The sequence below is a fragment of the Labrus mixtus genome, chromosome 9 (assembly GCF_963584025.1).
Source record: "Labrus mixtus chromosome 9, fLabMix1.1, whole genome shotgun sequence".
Taxonomy (NCBI): domain Eukaryota; kingdom Metazoa; phylum Chordata; class Actinopteri; order Labriformes; family Labridae; genus Labrus; species Labrus mixtus.
The window spans coordinates 14,415,457-14,433,302 of record NC_083620.1 but is presented as its reverse complement, the minus strand read 5'-3'; the positions used below and the strand labels follow the sequence as shown (position 1 = coordinate 14,433,302).

Below are 17,846 nucleotides of genomic sequence, written 5' to 3'. Positions count from 1 at the left end.
TAATAAAATAAAATGTACCCCCTTTACAGTGAGTGCCCATGAGGACAATAACTAATCAGATCAAAATCATTTTTGTACCAGGCTCTAAACATGTTTATTTCTGCTGTAAAAACAGACATTTTTGAGTGTGGTGTGTTTGTAACTTCCGGGGCTCTTTGAACCAGCCTCAAGCGGATCCTGCATACTCTTCCGTATTGTCTTTCAACACCGTAGGTTACCACTCGGTCCCTACAGACTGAGCTACCGCCTTAACTGCTTGTGTGAGGTGAGAGCCATATTGCTGCTCTACAATATCTCTAACTCTTTTCACAAAGTTAGAAATATTGTAGAAGTTCCCACATCCTGATATCTCCATCTCAAAATAACAACACAGAGGATTTGGGTATGGATTTCCCCGCTTGGCTACCCATAATTGCTGAAGGATATGACATTACTGTGGCGTTAGACATGTGGGTGTAAATGCCAAACAGATTAAGCAGCGTTCTGTCTGTGAATAATTAATTCCCTTTTTGTCCTTCTTTTCTTCCCCTACTTATAATGATTTTATCTTTTTCTTTTGTACCTGACGTCTGAAGGTAATCTCACACACAAGCACAATGAAAGCAGCTTTTTGTAGATTTAGCAGTGAGGTTTCAGACTAACAGGCTTGACTCTGACACTCTCCCACTCTCCCACACACACACACACACACACACACACACACACACACACACACACACACACACACACACACACACACACACACACACACACACACACACACACACACACACACACACACACACACACACACACACACACACACACACACACACACACACACACACACACACACACACACTCTGCAATCTATTGAAGCTGAAATAAATTTGGAGATTCAATTAGCTGTGCAAAATGGACTCAGACAGATGTGACCCTGAGTCTACAGAAGCTGTTAAGTCAAGACAAGTTGTGCTCCATGACACATTTGATGACTAAACCAATCTGCTGCTGAGAAAAAGTTGTACTGAAGAGAGTCAGGACAAAAGTGGAGCAGCAGGGATTCTTCATGCACTTCCTTCAACTATTTTTTCTTGGAAATATGTTTCACAAGAGCTCAGTCACTACCAGGAAATGCTCACATTATCTTACGGGGAAGCGCAAACTTAATTCAATTTTCATCAATGGATAGCCCCTCGGCTTCTTTAATGATCTATTAAAAGTAAATGTAATCAGCAAGCGCTTATGAAAGATCTTCATGATCATAACGAAATGACTTTAATAGTCTAGAAATGATCAAATGTTTGATTGGAAGTATCCTCTGTGCATGCAGAGCTGACTGCTTTGGAGATATTTGAATCATACAGCTTCTCATTGTGTGTGCATGTTGCACCTTAAACAGCGCTTCAAATTTCCAAAGAGGAGCGTGTCAGGTCAGGAAGGTGACAAAGACAGCGAAAGATGTTGGATCCCTATGTAGGTCATCATGAGTCACCCACCCACGGTACAAACTGATAGTGTCAGTGATGCTTGAATCGACTTGTGACCAGCGATTGGTCGATTAAAAAGTCATATGGAGACATTTCACGAGTGATGTTAACCTGCATTTTACTCCAGGATTGTAAAAAGAAAATTTGTGTTACAACTAATATTAATATTTGTCTGCTACTCACATTAAATGTGGTTTCTTTTTATGCAAATTAAAGGTATATTATGTGACTTTCATAGTAGATGTGCAGTAGATGTCACACCAGTCCCTCAAACCAAAACAGAGCTGTCCCTTCAGCACATGCCTACATTTTCTGTCCTATGAAATTCTTCTAACAATATCTAAAATCCACCACAATCTTGCAAAACCAATTTTTTCCCATTCAAGTCCAACATTGGCCTTTTTTTTTTAAAGCTCTTTTTACGTCTTCCACCTATTCTGAGAAAGATTTTCTTAAGAAGCTAAATACATACCTGTATTCCTTCGCTAGTTCCTAACATTGTTGGCTGATTTGTGCTTAGCAAGTACAGAATGGAGTTTCTTTTATTTTTTTTGCTGAAAACAGCCTGTTGCAGTGACTGTAAACATTGCTGGTCAGAGCACGGAGTGTCAAATTAAGTTTGATGCCATAAAACCCAAACAGTTGGTTGAAAGATGCAATAGGACGGTGCTAAGACAATGGACTGTTTATAACAGCCTGAATGTGTTTGTCATTATCTGTGAACATAAGTTGGTATGTGCCTATTTTTATCATAAAGGTTATAATAAAGAACTTAAACTGTTTTTTTTTTTTAAGTCTGACTGGGTCTGAAAAAAAGACAATAAATGTTTCCATCACAAAAGAACTTAAACTACGAGTCAAATTTGTTCATGTGGAGCCGTCTTAGCTGAACCACATCTGACACCCTCCTTTAGGGATATGCACCTTTACTGCAGTTACCTTGGTAACACTTTCCCTTTGTCGCCATGGGAACACAGCCTAGGATTATTCAATTTGGCCACACACAACATGCACACACATAGACACACATGCATTGGGAGAAGACAGTAAGGTCAATGTGGGATGTGCTTGCACAATAACAAACGCACATTTCATAAAAATACACACACGCAGGTTACCCACCCACCCACAGGTGACAAGTGTGTGGGAATGTGACAGAGAAAAAGGATATGGTTAAGATTAGAGGTTGTGGTTGGGTGTTAGCTGAACAGAGAAAGGTGTAGGATAAAGGAGTAAGAGAGTGTTTGTGTTTGTGTATGTGTGCCTGTGTGTGTGTGTGTGTGTGTGTGTGTGTGTGTGTGTGTGTGTGTGTGTGTGTATGTGTGCCTGTGTGTGTGGGAGCAGATATTGCTGATGACAGCGAGATGTGATGCGGTTAGAAGATTAACCTCACAGGACGAACGACAATAAGTGGATTACATAACTCCTTCCTGTGTGTGTGTGTGTGTGTGTGTGTGTGTGTGTTACCTGTATGAGAGAGCGTAGTGACTCCACATATGACTGCTCTGTGTCGAAGAGGGTCATCATGACATGTTTTCTCATATCCTGCAGAGAGAGAAGAAGAAATTAAAACATCACTTCATTTATATCAAACTTCTATCACATCTTCAATCTTCAATAGTCTGTTCTTCAAAAGAAAAACATTTTCATATAATGCTCAAGGTCAGCTATCGATTTTCTAGTCTTCTGACTACTCAAAGCGCTTTAACACTGCAGGTCACACCTACACATTCACACACCGCAGAGGTTTCTATGTAAAGTGACCGCCAGAAGTAACTGATCCCATTCGAAGAAGCATTGAAAAAGAATAAAACAATGATATTTGTCTAGTTAAGGTTCTGTTCCTGGTTTTTACTTTAACCAACGTTTTAACTTTTCGTGTTCACAGGACACAAGGACAGATCTGGGACTCCTAAATGCTGTACTATACATTTAAATCAGGCATGAATCGATCAAACCTTGGGTGAATAATAATGATCTGTTATAAAGCGTGACTTTAAAATTCAATTTATCTAAATGTATAAGATATAAGATCCTTCAATGTAAAGTTTTGTGCTGAGCTTATATTTGGGCACTTAGTCAATATTAGAACTAGCCCAATCATCACTCTAACCCTATCAGCTTTTCTTGTTAGGGTGCCTCTTGGTAAAAAGACTATACTACTTCTTAATTTGAAGGAGCAAAAGCCAGCTTGCCTACTGCAGGAGAAGTAGCACTTGCTTCACATAGAGAGAGCAGTTCTGTTGGACCATGACAAGGTTTTTCTAACTTTTCAGTGCGACTGACTGCCCCTCAGGGTCATGTCAGGAGACTGATTGAAATATTAAATCCTAAATGTCAGCTAGTGCATACTTAAAAATATACAGGAGGCGATCACAGATAAGACTACCAAACTTGGTACACACAGTCTATCAAACAGACAGACACAGACACAGACACACACACACACACACACACACTTAGGATTTGAGGTCACCAACACCAAGTCCCCAGATGCAAAGCATGACTAAGCAGTTTGCTGAAACAATGATTCATGATTTATGGCTAGGAATGAATGAGCTGCAGCAGACACAAACCTATAACACGTTAAGGCCAAGAAGGAAAGCCGAATCTGAGTGTGTTAGACACAGAGAGAGAGAGAGAGAGAGAGAGAGAGAGAGAGAGAGAGAGAGAGAGAGAGAGAGAGAGAGAGAGAGAGAGGTTTTAGAATAACACAAGAGCATAAGTATCATGGAACAACTCATACTCATTGTCCCAGGGCTCCCGAGAGAGACTCCCAAAATATTCTGGAACTAAAATGACCTATAAATATCAGACCGAGCCACGGGCAAAACCCTATAGTACATATATAACCCCCCCCCCCTCTCTCTCTCTCCCTCCCTCCCTCACACACACACACCACACCACACACAGAGCCCACAAAAACACACGCAGCAAGACTTTCTCCCCTCTGCCAGCACTGCTGTGCCCTATAAATGACTGTAACAATGACTTCCCAGAAAGGCTATGTTTAGTGTTTGGCATCTGAAGGGATCCCAAGGGTGCTGTGGGGTACCACCAGAGGGTGAAGGGTGGTGTGTAAAAGAGAGAGAGAAAGAGCATGAAAGTGAATGTGAGACTTTCTTTCCAAAATCATCAGACAGTTAAGAAAATCTGTTTTTAACTACCCTTTAGGTTGACTTTGACATTTGTGTTAAATAGTTTAGTTCAGATTTTCACTGCTGTTTCTTTACAGAGGGAGGGATTCAGTCAGGTGTACTCTGCCCTGAGATATAAACACTAACACAATGGAGTAAAGTGAATAAACAGAGGGTTTAGCATGGCTAAAGAGAGAACACAGCACCGCAGTAATCATACTCCACTGTTACAATGCCTCAAAATTCAAAAAGGATTACGCATCTGTTCAAACAACATCTGGGGGGCAGTGTCCTGAGACTCTGAAACCCAGGTTTTCTAGTGTTATTCAACTAAAGTATTATAAAAAAGTAGAGTATGTAGTGGAATCTGATGTAGTGTTGTACTTTGTGGTGGTGGGAGAGAGTGTGAATCATTTCCATGTAATTGCGTTGCTGAACACTCAAGGCATATGTGACATTACAAAATCTAAAAGGTGGCTTCAGTCCGTCTTTTTTGGGGAAGAACTTCCAATGCTGAGTGCTCTTAGTTTTCTAATGTACGCATGCCTAACCTTGGTGTAATGCAGTGAACTTTAAAGTCAACTTTAAGAATCCTTTTAAGAATTGGAATTCTGTTTTTGTGTTTTAAAAAAATATTTATCTATGAATGACCTCATCTCGAAAAAAATCAATGACATCCCTGGATGTATTTACACTATAAGAATATGTCTGCCTCTCAATAAGGGGGGAGGTCATTTTCAATATGTTTAGCGGCTGATGTGTTTATGTATTTTGCTGTATATGCGGCAAAAGCAGAGCTCCTCTGGTGGCTTCAAATGTCACTGAAAAATGACATTCTCCTCATTTGCTGCACACATACATACACATACACACATACATACATACACACACACACACACACACGAAAACATCTGCCTCTGCATGAATCGTTCAAACTAATTATACCTCATTACCCCTGATCAAATTAACAAATGCAGATCCACTCTCCTTGTCTCATAACTCCCTAATTGGAATCATTATTTTCATGTCGACCTGACAAAAACAAACAAATGACGTCTGAAATCAATTGCTTTCTCTACAGTATTGTTCAGCACATGCGCACACACACACACACGTGCAGAAACACAGGTGCACACACACACGTGCATAGAAGTGAGTTTGATCCTCTGCTCAGTCTTGTGATGCTGGCAGTGTGACCCGACAACAACAAGAAGGCGGCTATGTGTCTGTGCGCGTGTGTGTGTGTGTGTGTGTGTGTGTGTGTGTGTGTGTGTGTAAAAGAGAGAGAGTGTGTGTCAATAAGTAAATAAAACAAGGGGGAACTTCCCTGAAGAGAGCGATGACTCTCTGTTCTGTGCTGCTTGACGTTATTAGATTACTCACACACAAACCCACACAAATATCAGTATTTAGTCTAATATTGCCAGGAATGCTAGTTTCATTTTGCAAGCATAGTTGCCATAGTAACCCCAGCTGTGAGGCTCAGTGGTTTGAAAGAAAGGCCGCTCTCAGATCCTCTCTGTCAAGCCTCAGACACGATAGTTCAACTGGACACAGTGTAATAAAGAATCACCCACACACCGTTCACTATGATGACCCAGCAAGAGACTGTATCTGCTGTTTCTGTTTTCTTCCCCGTCTCTTGTCTCCTCTTGGACTAATTTTTTTATTTTTTATTGCAAGCAGACAAAACACACAGGCAAAACTTTTTACTGTCAAGAGCCCGGAGAAATCTAGCTTGTAGCCTACTGCTTGCGATTTCTGTCAGGTCAGGCATATTTTGAACAATGCCACTTTGCTCCCAGATCTCTCTCTCTCTTTTTTTTCTTTTTTAACGCACAGAACTCCTCGTAATTCAGAAAAAATATATGAACACAACTACATACTGTTAAAAGAGTAGAGCAGTGATAAGCTTGCGTTACCTTCAAAATCTTGACAGTGATATATTCAGGCAAAGTAACCGTGTACTCACAGGTGTAATAGAAGCTTAACGAGCACAAGCACAGGTGTAACCAATTAAAGGATCCATGTGGTAATTAAAAGCAACATGTACCCTTTGACCACAGACTGTAAATATGAATGGATGAAGCCTGAGTGACTGCAGGGGGCTCCAGAGGCTCTTTGACAGCAGCTGCCATGTTGGAAATGGAAGGTCACGATAGCCTTGAGCCTAACTATGCATCGTCCATAAAATCAAAAAAATGTCAACACCATACAGTGTGTGCCCATGAGGACAATATCTAAATCAGACTTTTGTACCAGGCTGTAAACATGTTAATTTCTGCTGTAAAAACAGGCATTTTAGAATGTGGTGTGTATGTGACTTCTAGGGCCCTTGGAGCCATCCTCAAGCGGACACTCGTAGAATGCATTTTTTTTTACACTTCCCCATTGGCCTCATTTTTCAACACTGGCTGCTGCTTGCCTTATACTCATGAATGGAATATCATATCTGTGTTGAAAACAACACCCTTAGACTATATCTTTTCTCAATGTTTATCACTACTGACAGCAAATAATGACACTCAGAGCTACCACAGGCTACGACACCAGTCCGGAAAGTCATCAATACACACGTCAACAAAAATGACAATGTACGTACAAAGCTTTCTGAGAAGAGGTCTTTCTAAGAAAAAGCTACTTGAGGACTGAAAGGTTGTCTGCTTCAGTTTCAACAAGAGCGGCGTTCAATCATCCTCCAGAGGACAGAGCTCTCACACGGGTCAGTTAAGCCCACACCTCACACCACTGCATCTATACTCTGATACAGTCCGACAGGAACATGTTGTTGTTTTGAAGAGCTGTATTCAACATGTTCAGAGGGTGGTCTGAAGTGTGGATACACCAACAGCAGGTAATGCTGCACCTGGTCCAGTCCTGAATCTGTTATACATCTTCATTTTAACTGTTTGAAGTCTTCGCTAATTGTCTTCAATGCAGCGAACAAGAGAAACAAATGAGCAGAAGATAGTCAAGGTAAATATAATTCTTACACACGGAGAAATATGCTTGAATGTTAGACAAACTGTAGCAAGTAATGCATTTACTTTTTCTAATTGGAACTATTTAATCCTCAGCCAGTTAAAGTTGACCTTAGATTTGAAATGTTTGACCATCTTTTGTTATGACATATTAACCTTAAGACAATTGTCACATCATCATTAAATTAAGTTCTCTTTATCTTCTCCAGAATCACCAAAGGATGATGAGCTGTGTTAGAGTAACAGTTAAAACCATTTAAAGCTTAATGATCGCCATCTGACATTATTTCAGATAATCTGACCTGCCTCTTGTTTTCGAAGAACTCTTGCTTGTATGCATTTGGTCTACATTCATTTTTGAAATACTCCTCCTTTATCAAATATCCATTAAACATCCAAGTACAGCGGACTCCATGCAATGACTCCGCTGTATATGGGCTCCAATTTTCAGATCTTAAATTGTTGGTTTTCACATAATAAGGACACTAGTGGTTAGCGTGCGTGCTCCATGTACAGCAGGTAAAGTGGGTGTCCTGGGTTTGAATCTAACCTGTGGCTATTTTCCTACATGTCATTCCCCACTCTCTCTCTTCCCAACTGGAAATAAAAAATAAACCTTAAAGGCTTTATATGCAATTTTTCACACTTAAATGTAATATAAATCAAGTATATCCTCTGAAAATAACTCAGTGAGTCATGACTGTCTACAATGGGTGTAACACCCGAGTCCCACTGTCTGTGATGCTTTCCGAGTTTTCCCGAGTCCTATCTTCACTTTGTTTACATTATCGGGACGGCGGCTGACTCCTCCCCTAGCAGATAAAAGTTGTTTAATTGAGGGACTAGAGACAATAAGAATAACATTCTGTACTCACTGCTTAACTGCGTTTCTAGATCACGCTCATTTCAGGTAAATTTACATGCAGTGTGAAGATACAAGCATACTAAAGATAGCTAGCATTAGCATGCTAACACAACAATGCACTGCGAGTTGTTTTGGTTTCATGCTGGTGCTCAAGGGGCACAAATAAAGCCTTTAAAAAAAAAGGAGAAATAAATGAAAAGAATGTGTTTACATGAACTTGCATTTCTATCAACCAAAACCAGCCGAGGTAGGATCTGCTCAGAGAGATTGGTTTGTGTACAAACAATATGACAGGGAATATAACTCACAAAAGTCAGCCCATCACTTAACACAAGAGGTTACCGAGAGGAGAACCTTAAGTGTGTCGGTGAGAGGAACATCCGAACAACTCTGTATATGCGAGCAGTACAGCATGTTCTCATGTGTCCCTCTGCGAGCTCTGGTGCCTTAATAAAAAGTGTGGTCACACTGGGTCCATAAATTAAGACGTTCCTCACAACTGTAGCTAAACATTACAGCAAAACAGAGTCCGAGCCCAGGCAGCTTTGTAATGTCAATTGGATTTATTGACGGTATTTTTAGCTTAACTTAGAGGACGTCATGATGTTTATCAAACATAGAATGTGCTACATTTCTGTCTAACCGAGGTGTTTCTATGGTGCTCAATCACAACAAACCAAAGCAAGTAATTCATGCTTCAGCACTGAAATATTTTCTGTAGAATGTTTGTTGTTTGTACAAAACTCTTCCAGTAGTCCTTCTCTCTGAAATTTGACGAGGCCAGGTGTTTGATTGTATTTTGATGTTTCATCCAGGACCTCTTTTGATTTGACAATTTTCTGTCTGTAGTTGGTATTTTGCCAACAGAGAACTGAAGTTGCCCATCATGCTTTCTAAAAGCTGCAGCTGCTTTCAATTTCGTGCTGTCAAATATTTTTTCTTTCTTTCTGTGACATTAGCAGCCAACAAATCGGACTGGGAGTGAGCTGTTACAAGTGGAGATGTATTACTTTGAGCTTCACAGAACAGGCAGCTTTACACATATAATATATATAACTGAAAAGGTTAAATCCAGGTCTTTTTTGTTGTTGTTTGTCCATAAAAAGAGCATAATATAAGATATTTACTGAGTTAAATCATAAAATGGCCTGACATCATCGGACATCGAGGAAACATTCTATATTGAAGTGCTGTCTTCTCTGATTACAATGCAGCAGCCAGTATGTCCTCCTTCTAAGTTTAGATTCTGGTCCTGAATTGTCTGTATTTGTTTTGACCAGAGAAGGGTAGGCGTTTTTAAGGCACCCTTACATGGCCGTTTTGGACACTCCTCAGTTTGCCAGATATGAAACCAGTTATCAAGGCAAACCAAGAGGTGCTGCAGCGGGTAAGCGAACTGATTCAGATATAACGGATTCTACCCGATCTGGAAAGCCTCTGCATTTTCTAATAAGCCCCACGACCAGAAACATAGGATAAATATTGGAGATGCTTTTGAAAAGATGGAGACTGAAAGAGGTTAGAACGCTGAAAGGTTTCAAGAGCGATGCAGAGCAGGCTAAACACTGAAGCTTCCCTGTCCGCAAAATGGCAACCCACGTGCCATCGACTCTATGGAGGAGGGGACGGGGAGGACAGCTCTCTCCAGTGTTTTAAATTTGGACTGCAGTACCTATTTCAAACGCTACCTTTCAGAGTAACACATAGTTCCTTTAAATAATGGAAAGTCCCACAAACTTTATTTGACCTGCTCTAAAAGTTGTTTTTTTAAAGCCCACACAGCCCTGGCAAAGGCCGCAATAATTACAATCACTAGTGTGAGTTTATCATGGGGATGGGGATGAAGGACCTTTAGAGTGAATTTGTTGCAGACATCTAGGGTTAAAATATTTATTCTTGAAACTGTTTTGACTCAAGGTCAAGGTCAAGGTTTCTTTATTCGTCTCCCTAGGGAGAAATTTGTCTAGGATGCCGGGGAAATTGCTGCATGGACAATACATCGAAAACAACATAAAAACAGTAATTACAAATGTGCAAAAAAACATTTAACTTCTCCGTGCTACAGTTCACCCAAGCGTCTGCTTGCGTATCCATACACATACACACACACACACTCACTCCTACAGTCACAGGTGCATGCGCACTGTGCACATGCCACTCCAGACAGTTTCATACATACATACATGTCTACAGTTATCGGTACATTAGGGGCCTCCTGGTTTTCCGTTCCGCCACTCATTAATGAGCTTAACTGAAAAAGGGACTAGTGAGTTTTTGAAGCGGTTGTGTTTGCACAGAGGAACCCTGTACCTTCTCCCTGAGTTCAACAAAACATATTCAGAGTGCAATACATGGGACGTGTCCGATAAAATGCCCTTGGCCTGTGTGATTGTGGCCTGCTGAAAAAGATCCTGGGGGGTAAGAGGGGCACATTCCCATGATCTTGCCTGCTGTCTTAACCTGGCTGAGGATCTGAGCTTTAGATTTTACTGTTAAAACACCAAACCAGCTGTTGATGCCATACTGTAAAATGGACTCTATTGTTGCTCTGTAAAAGATGAACATAATGTTTTTACATACACCAAACACTGTTAGTCTCCTGAGAAAATGGAGGCGCTGCCACCTGTGTGTGCCAGCTAAAATCATTGTCAATATGCACCCCCAGGTATTTGTATGAGGTGACTTGTTCAATGCTGTGACCATGAATGGCCACAGGGCTCCGGTTTCCGACTGATCTGGGGTCCAGCAACATCTCAACAGTTTTACGTGTGTCACGAGTGTTTATGTGCAGTTGATGAGCATCACACCAGTCCACAAAACTGTCCACAGCAGCTCTGTGGCTACTTGGGTTCGAATTATTTGTGAGTAGACTGAGGATGACAGTGTCATCTGAGAATTTCACGACATATTTGTTTGGCTGGGCGCTAACGCAGTTATTAGTATACAGAGTAAACAAGAAGGGTGAACTGACACACCCCTGTGGGGTCCCCGTGCTGCTTACTGCTGTTTCAGAGAAGACAGAATTAAATTTCACTTGTTGTGGCCTGTTTGAAAGAAAGGAGTAGTACCACTTGATTAAAAAAGGGTTCACATCTAGCTCAACTAGTTTTTTAAGAAGAATGTGTGGCTGGATTGAGTTAAAAGCTGAGCTAAAATCAATGAAAAGCAGTCTGGCATATGCAGCAGGACTCTCTTCTCATGCTCTGCTCTAATCAAATAATAATAATAATAATAATAATAATAATATATACGCAAACATTTATGTAACAATCTGTGGAGGTTTTGTGGTAGCTAGGATTAAATAAAGAATAAATACAGGGGTTTGAGAGTTACATGAAAGGATTATGTCTGAAGGCTATGTAGCTGGAGCCATAGTCAGCTAGGTAATCTCACAACAAAGACCTCAGACAAGAGGAAGCATCATTCAAAAACACTAACATTTCCCTTTGGTTCTTCCTTTCAGAAAATAGTCAATAAAACCTGCAAGTTATATTTTCATGTTTACCAAGCAGTGAAATGTAAGAAGAAATGGGACTTCCAGTCTGCTATTTATGCCATTTTTTTTACTTGCCAATAACAAAACCTATAGGAAACACACAATCTGCGATGTAAGTCTTTCCCCCTTTAAGGTTTTGTTCATGACAGATCACCAGAACAACATTACAGCATTCAGGAAACAAAAATACAGGCTTCAGTTACCCTGAACCCTGAGCAGAGGGGATTTCATCAAAAGCATCAACAGCAGAAACTCAGTTTCCTCTCTTGTCTCATCGCTGTCGTCACACCTCTCTCCCCTCCACCCCCACCCCACACTCTCCAACACTCTCCTCCAGGATGACTGTATCCCCTGGCAACAGCCTGGCTAAAGCAGCAACAGGCAGCCTCGAAGCCCAAGAAAGCAACCTCATCAGCCATCTCTCTACCTCTATTCATCCATACCGATCTGTGAAAACGCATAAATTGATTCGGTTATCTCAGTCATGTTTCGAGGGGGCTGTCCTGAACATTAAAGGAGTCTCGTCCTTCACTCTCAGCAGGCTTATGTAATTCTGTAAAAGCACATGTGTGTGTGTGTGTGTGTGTGTGTGTGTGTGTAACTATAGACTCCATTATTGTCATCGTCAGGGCCTCGGACTGCTCTGACCTACTCTATGCTCATCATTAGTTTCTCTTCCTTTCAGACACATAATCACACACTATTGATCTACCACACAACCGCTCCATCGTCTTCATCATCATCACCTTCTTTGCCCTCAAATCTCTAAACTCTCATCACACTCCAGGAATAAAATGAGTGCTGCTCTGCTTGTACTGGCTGTGTGTTAATAGAGCATAAAAAGAGTCAGACAGTCAGAGATTTACCAATTTGGTTTTTTAGAAAATATTGGATACATCTGGGGTTGTGAAATGTAAGCATCATATTTTTTTTTTTACTCCTTCGTCTCATATGACATTACTATATCTAAATAGTCTGGCTTTTTTGGCGTACTTAGTTGAAGAAACAAGGATACTTGATCCCCCCCCCCTTTTTTCCTGACCACACATGGACCAAATTCTGAAAGCTCTTCAGAGGATCTTTCAGTTTGCTGTAATGTTGGCTGTAAAAGTGTTACAGAATCTGTATTTAGTCATTTCCAGATTTAAAAAATCTCATTCTCCTTTCTTTTAACAGTCAGCTGTACCACCCAATGTGACTCATCACTTCTAGAAAGTTTCCTTTTGTGGGTAACACAGATGGATTAGTATTCATTTCAGTCTGTATTATGAGCAGTTAATCACTCACTCAGTAAGTATTTAGAATAAGTATTTTTATAGTAAGTAATATGATTGTCACAAGTGTCATAATTTAAGACCTACTTTAACAGAAGGTCTTGTGTTGAAATAAAGTGAAGCTTAACCTTTTTTCATTTTCCATGAGAATGAGTGTTATGAGGAGCTTTGGGGATTGACAGGCTTTGTGCTAAGATTTGCAGATCTACAGTTTGTGAGTGACTTAGTGCGCTCACATAAGTGCAAAAGTACATCCAAAGTGTTTGTTGATCCTGCAACAACTGAACATTAATTATATGACGCGCAACATTTTGAGAATGAAATAAATGACAGCTAAACGCAAGCAAAGATAGAAAGATCATCAACACATTTTATAGAGCCAAGATTACAGATGGACTAGAGAGCGTTTGTGGCTGTAGCTGTCCGAGCTAATCCTGTGATTCACTCAGATTTAACTCCATTCCAGAGAGGCATGACAGAGAGGCAGAGGGGATGATATGAAGAAAGACACTTCTAACAATGAACACAGACATTTTAAATGAAGCAATGAGCTTTCAGAAAACAGAACTAATGCAACGAAATTAAGGGAGATGAGAAAAAGAGAGATGAAGAAGTAGATTTTATGGTAAGTGGATGATGCGGAGGCTGCTTTAAAAGCCCTAGATGTGCAGAAAAGGGTGCAACACGGGACACACATGTTGACCTCAAAGAAAGGAAAAACACTGGTCTACCTCTCCAGTGGGACTTCCAGCACAAACTCCATTCCCATTCAAATTCCCGCTGGAGTTCTCATTCCTGTTGTTGTTCCTCATCTGATTCAGAGCATCTCTGTCCACAATGTCTTGCCCTCCTCCTCCTCCTCCACCTGCATCTCTCTCTCCTCCACCTCCTTCATCTCCTGTATTCTCCCCGTTCTCATTCATTTCCTCCAGGGCGATGCTGAACTGGGCTAGGGTTCGAACCATCTGCAGCATACGGACCGAACTGTGCGCCCCAACGCACACATAGACACTCCAAACTACTGGAAAAACAGGGTTTGTTTACTCACACAAACTCGGTCTTCATGTCTTCAGAATTAACACCAGAAATGTGAAAAGACACACCTGAGGGAGGAGGGAATCACCACCTTTCCTCAAAATAACAACACAACCATGCTCCCTCTTCTTGTTGATTTTTTCTTTCTTCTCCACTTCAGGCAACAAATGCTGCTAAATGAATAAGTCCTTCAGAATGCAACCGTTCTCTGCTCCTCAATACATTCAGCCTTGTGTCTTCAGCATGTTTGTCAGAGTGTGCATATGCTCCTGTATGTGAGGGAGGCAAAGGAGCGCACTCCACTGATCTGCCTCCACTGCATGGATGATGTAAGCAAGGAGCGCATGTCGCGGTGTGTGTGGACCTCGGGAAAGAGAGGGATGAAAAAAAATAAATAAATGTGTGCGTATTTGTGTGTGGGTGTGTGCGCGTGTGTCACAGCCCTCCCCCTTGGCTGTGCATAATGAGAGACAGCAGGCAGGGCAGACGCTTGAAGCGCTCCTCTCAGCCAGGCTCAACCAATCTCTCCCCAGATAATCGATAGACGGAGGAGAAGGTGACAGCATGACAGAGCATCCTTTAAATGGACCCCTCTGCCATTAAAGTCTAACGTCATATGTTAGCAACAAATGAATGACAATATTCTGCTTAAATGCAGGCAACCCACAGATAACCATGTCAAAAGCCAGTTGTCATTTTAAAGGACCATACCTGTTTTGTTTTTTTGCATCGTTCATCCCATCTATAAATATATACATCCCATGTGTTTCAATGGAAGTGGAGTTTATACAGGGAGTCAATGGGGTGGACTGCACAGGGTAAAGGGTTGTATACTGGGCTAAGTAGCTCAGACGCAAGCCTTACACAGTTTATGAGCCTGAGCTGTCATTGGCTGAAAGTCGAGTTGCATTATTGGGACTGAACAATGGAGCGTTGAATGAAGCCAAACTCAGGACTAAATTGAGGACATGGCAGAGTCTGCTTGCTAAAATTTTAACTACCAGTTACTTAATTGACTTTTTGAAGCCCCATAATAAATAAAATACTATACTACTGAATAATCCAGTCATTATACTGAAGAACAGGCACCGACAATTTTGTTTTGTTTTTCATCCACATGCACAGATATTTGGCCATTATTTAAAAACTGCCATGATGTGACTACCTTGTTTTTGTCCTGTCTTTCACATATTTGATCAAAGTTATTTTTTCATTAAAATGTGCAGTTGCAACAAGGACCATTTTCCATCACCCTTAGCAACACATCGGAGCAGTTTTCCAGAAAGTTCCTGTTAGCAAATCCATGACTAAATAAAGTGAAGGGTCTTAAATATTCAGAACTGAAAGCACGCTCCTTTAACTATTAATTAAGTGCTTGCACTCACATTAAGGCACTGCCATCGAGCGCACACCCTTTGAAATCAATGTCGGAAGAAGAAAAAAAATCAAAACATCTGACTGGACATTAAAGATGGTGTTAGGACTTCAATTTGGACAAAATGGTTAAATGTTTTTTGATGTTGCGTATGTAAGTGTTTGTATGTTACATTGCACAAATTGCCTGACATTGAGAGTACCAGTTACCAGTCAAATGCATTTTTAATGAATAGTTGCTTAAGTAGAAGATTGAGGGTATGTTGGTTAAAGCTGAACTGATTTACAAGTTAAACCAAAAAAGACATAGTAGCTCTAGAAAGGGATTTGTTGTTGACTAGCTCAATACACATTATTTAACACACTTTAGTTTGGCTAAGTTAATATAATTTGAAAGAACAAACTGATTCACTTCTGTAAGTTTAGTACCTCACTGAGACGTGTCTTATCCTCTCACATTGAAGTTAAGTGGGTGTGAGGTGGCTTTTGCCCTCTTTTTTTTTAATCCAAAACAGCCGGTTCGCTCTCTCTCTTCAACAGAGATCACAATGAAAAAAGGTCACCAAGGGACATTTTAGAAGGTCAAGCTCGTGGTGGGACATTGACCTTTAATCCTTGTTGCCATGGAAACAATGGATGTTTTTGAAGGTCTGCTGACAGAGATCAGAGATGACAATCTCTCTTGCATGTTCACAGTTTGTTCACAGAAATTCTGAACACGATCTCGAATCTCTGAGCATTTGATTTCTTGTCTTTTTCAGGAGTGATTTAGTTTTATCTTAAACACATCAAATTCAACACCATATAACGTGCACTTTACGCTTTTATAAGCACTCAGGCTACTCGGTCTACCATAGGCTACTACTTTATATCAGCATTCTTTCAAGCAGATCCATCTGAACGTCCATAAGTGTCCCTTTCAATCAACAAGCATTCAGTCATATTTAGAATAAACACTTGTAAGCCTTTATACCACACAAACTACTCCTTCAGGTGTTTCGGCAGCCATGTCTGCATGAAAGCATTATACCCTGATGAAATAGAGTGCAGTTTCATTGCAGGGATAGATTGCAATTTCAAGCAGTTTTCTACAGACAATAAGAAGGCTATTTTCCACACTGCTCATTCATCATGGGTGTTTCAGGTTATGGACACCTGGAGTGCGTCATGTTTCTGCACAAGATCGACTCGACATTAAAAAAACAACAACTATAAAATAAGATAAAATAAACCCCTCTTTCGAGCAGACAGCCCCTAACAAAATGTGCATGTTTGTTCTCTTTGACTAATTTGATGACCTCAAGGACATGTCTTATTTGATGGTTAAGAACAAAGTTTCAAGAAGCTTGTGAATCTTGTTTAGTGCCAAATAAGGATGAAATAATTATTTTGGTTTTCAACAAAACAAACTAGAAGCCAAAATTAACAATACATTAGCCTGTCTCTGAGAATGTTGAGTCTTTGCTACCATTATTATCGTGCACACAGACTCAAGACAATGTTATCTCACTGGAGATCGTATTATGCGATGATAAGAGTGGGAAATAATTCAATTTCAAGTCATTGCCTCAAACAGCTGGGCATTGCACTTTTTCAACAAGTGGAGCAAAAATGTTATATAGACATGAACTCAATATAATACAGTGCAGATGCTCATTGTGTTAGAGGAACATGATTTGACCCATGTCTGTGTCTGTGTGTGTGTGTGTGTGTGTGTGTGTGTGTGTGTAGAAAATGTTAGCAGCTTGCAGATGGAGTGTTCTCCCTGAATGAGTTACCAGACTGATGATGGCTGACCCAGATTTCTACACCCATATTTACCCTCTACACAAGCTGTAAAAAAACATAACCAGTACTTCTTTTCTAGGAATTCTGAGCACAATTTTTCATTGCAGATTTGCAGAAGCAGTGTATTGCGATGACACAAGACGTAAAGTTCACACAACAATGATTCTGACACTCTGCACATGCACAAGACACGCCGTGCAGCACTAATCATAAAGATAGATCAGCACACGCTGATGGCTTATGATGAGTGGGTTGTATTTGCATGCTTGGTTTAACTTTCTATGTCCTCCACACCCTGCAAAGAAATGTGTGTGTAAGATTTATTCTTGCTCAGTGGTCCCACCTGTGTGTGTGTGTGTGCATGTGTGTGTGTGTGTGTGTGTCAGCGAGTGTTACTCCTCAATCACAGCTGATGCAACATCTGTGT

At 40.6% G+C, this 17,846-nt stretch overlaps 1 protein-coding gene across 1 annotated transcript in view; it reads right to left on the bottom strand.

Moving 5' to 3' along the window:
- Nucleotides 1–17,846, bottom strand: part of LOC132980332 (rho guanine nucleotide exchange factor 17-like) — a 65,958-nt gene that overhangs the window by 16,106 nt on the left and 32,006 nt on the right. Inside the window, exon 2 of the mRNA XM_061046404.1 lies at nt 2,937–3,014. Within this exon, the coding sequence (XP_060902387.1) occupies nt 2,937–3,014 (78 nt within the window). The remainder of the gene's footprint in view (nt 1–2,936; nt 3,015–17,846) is intronic.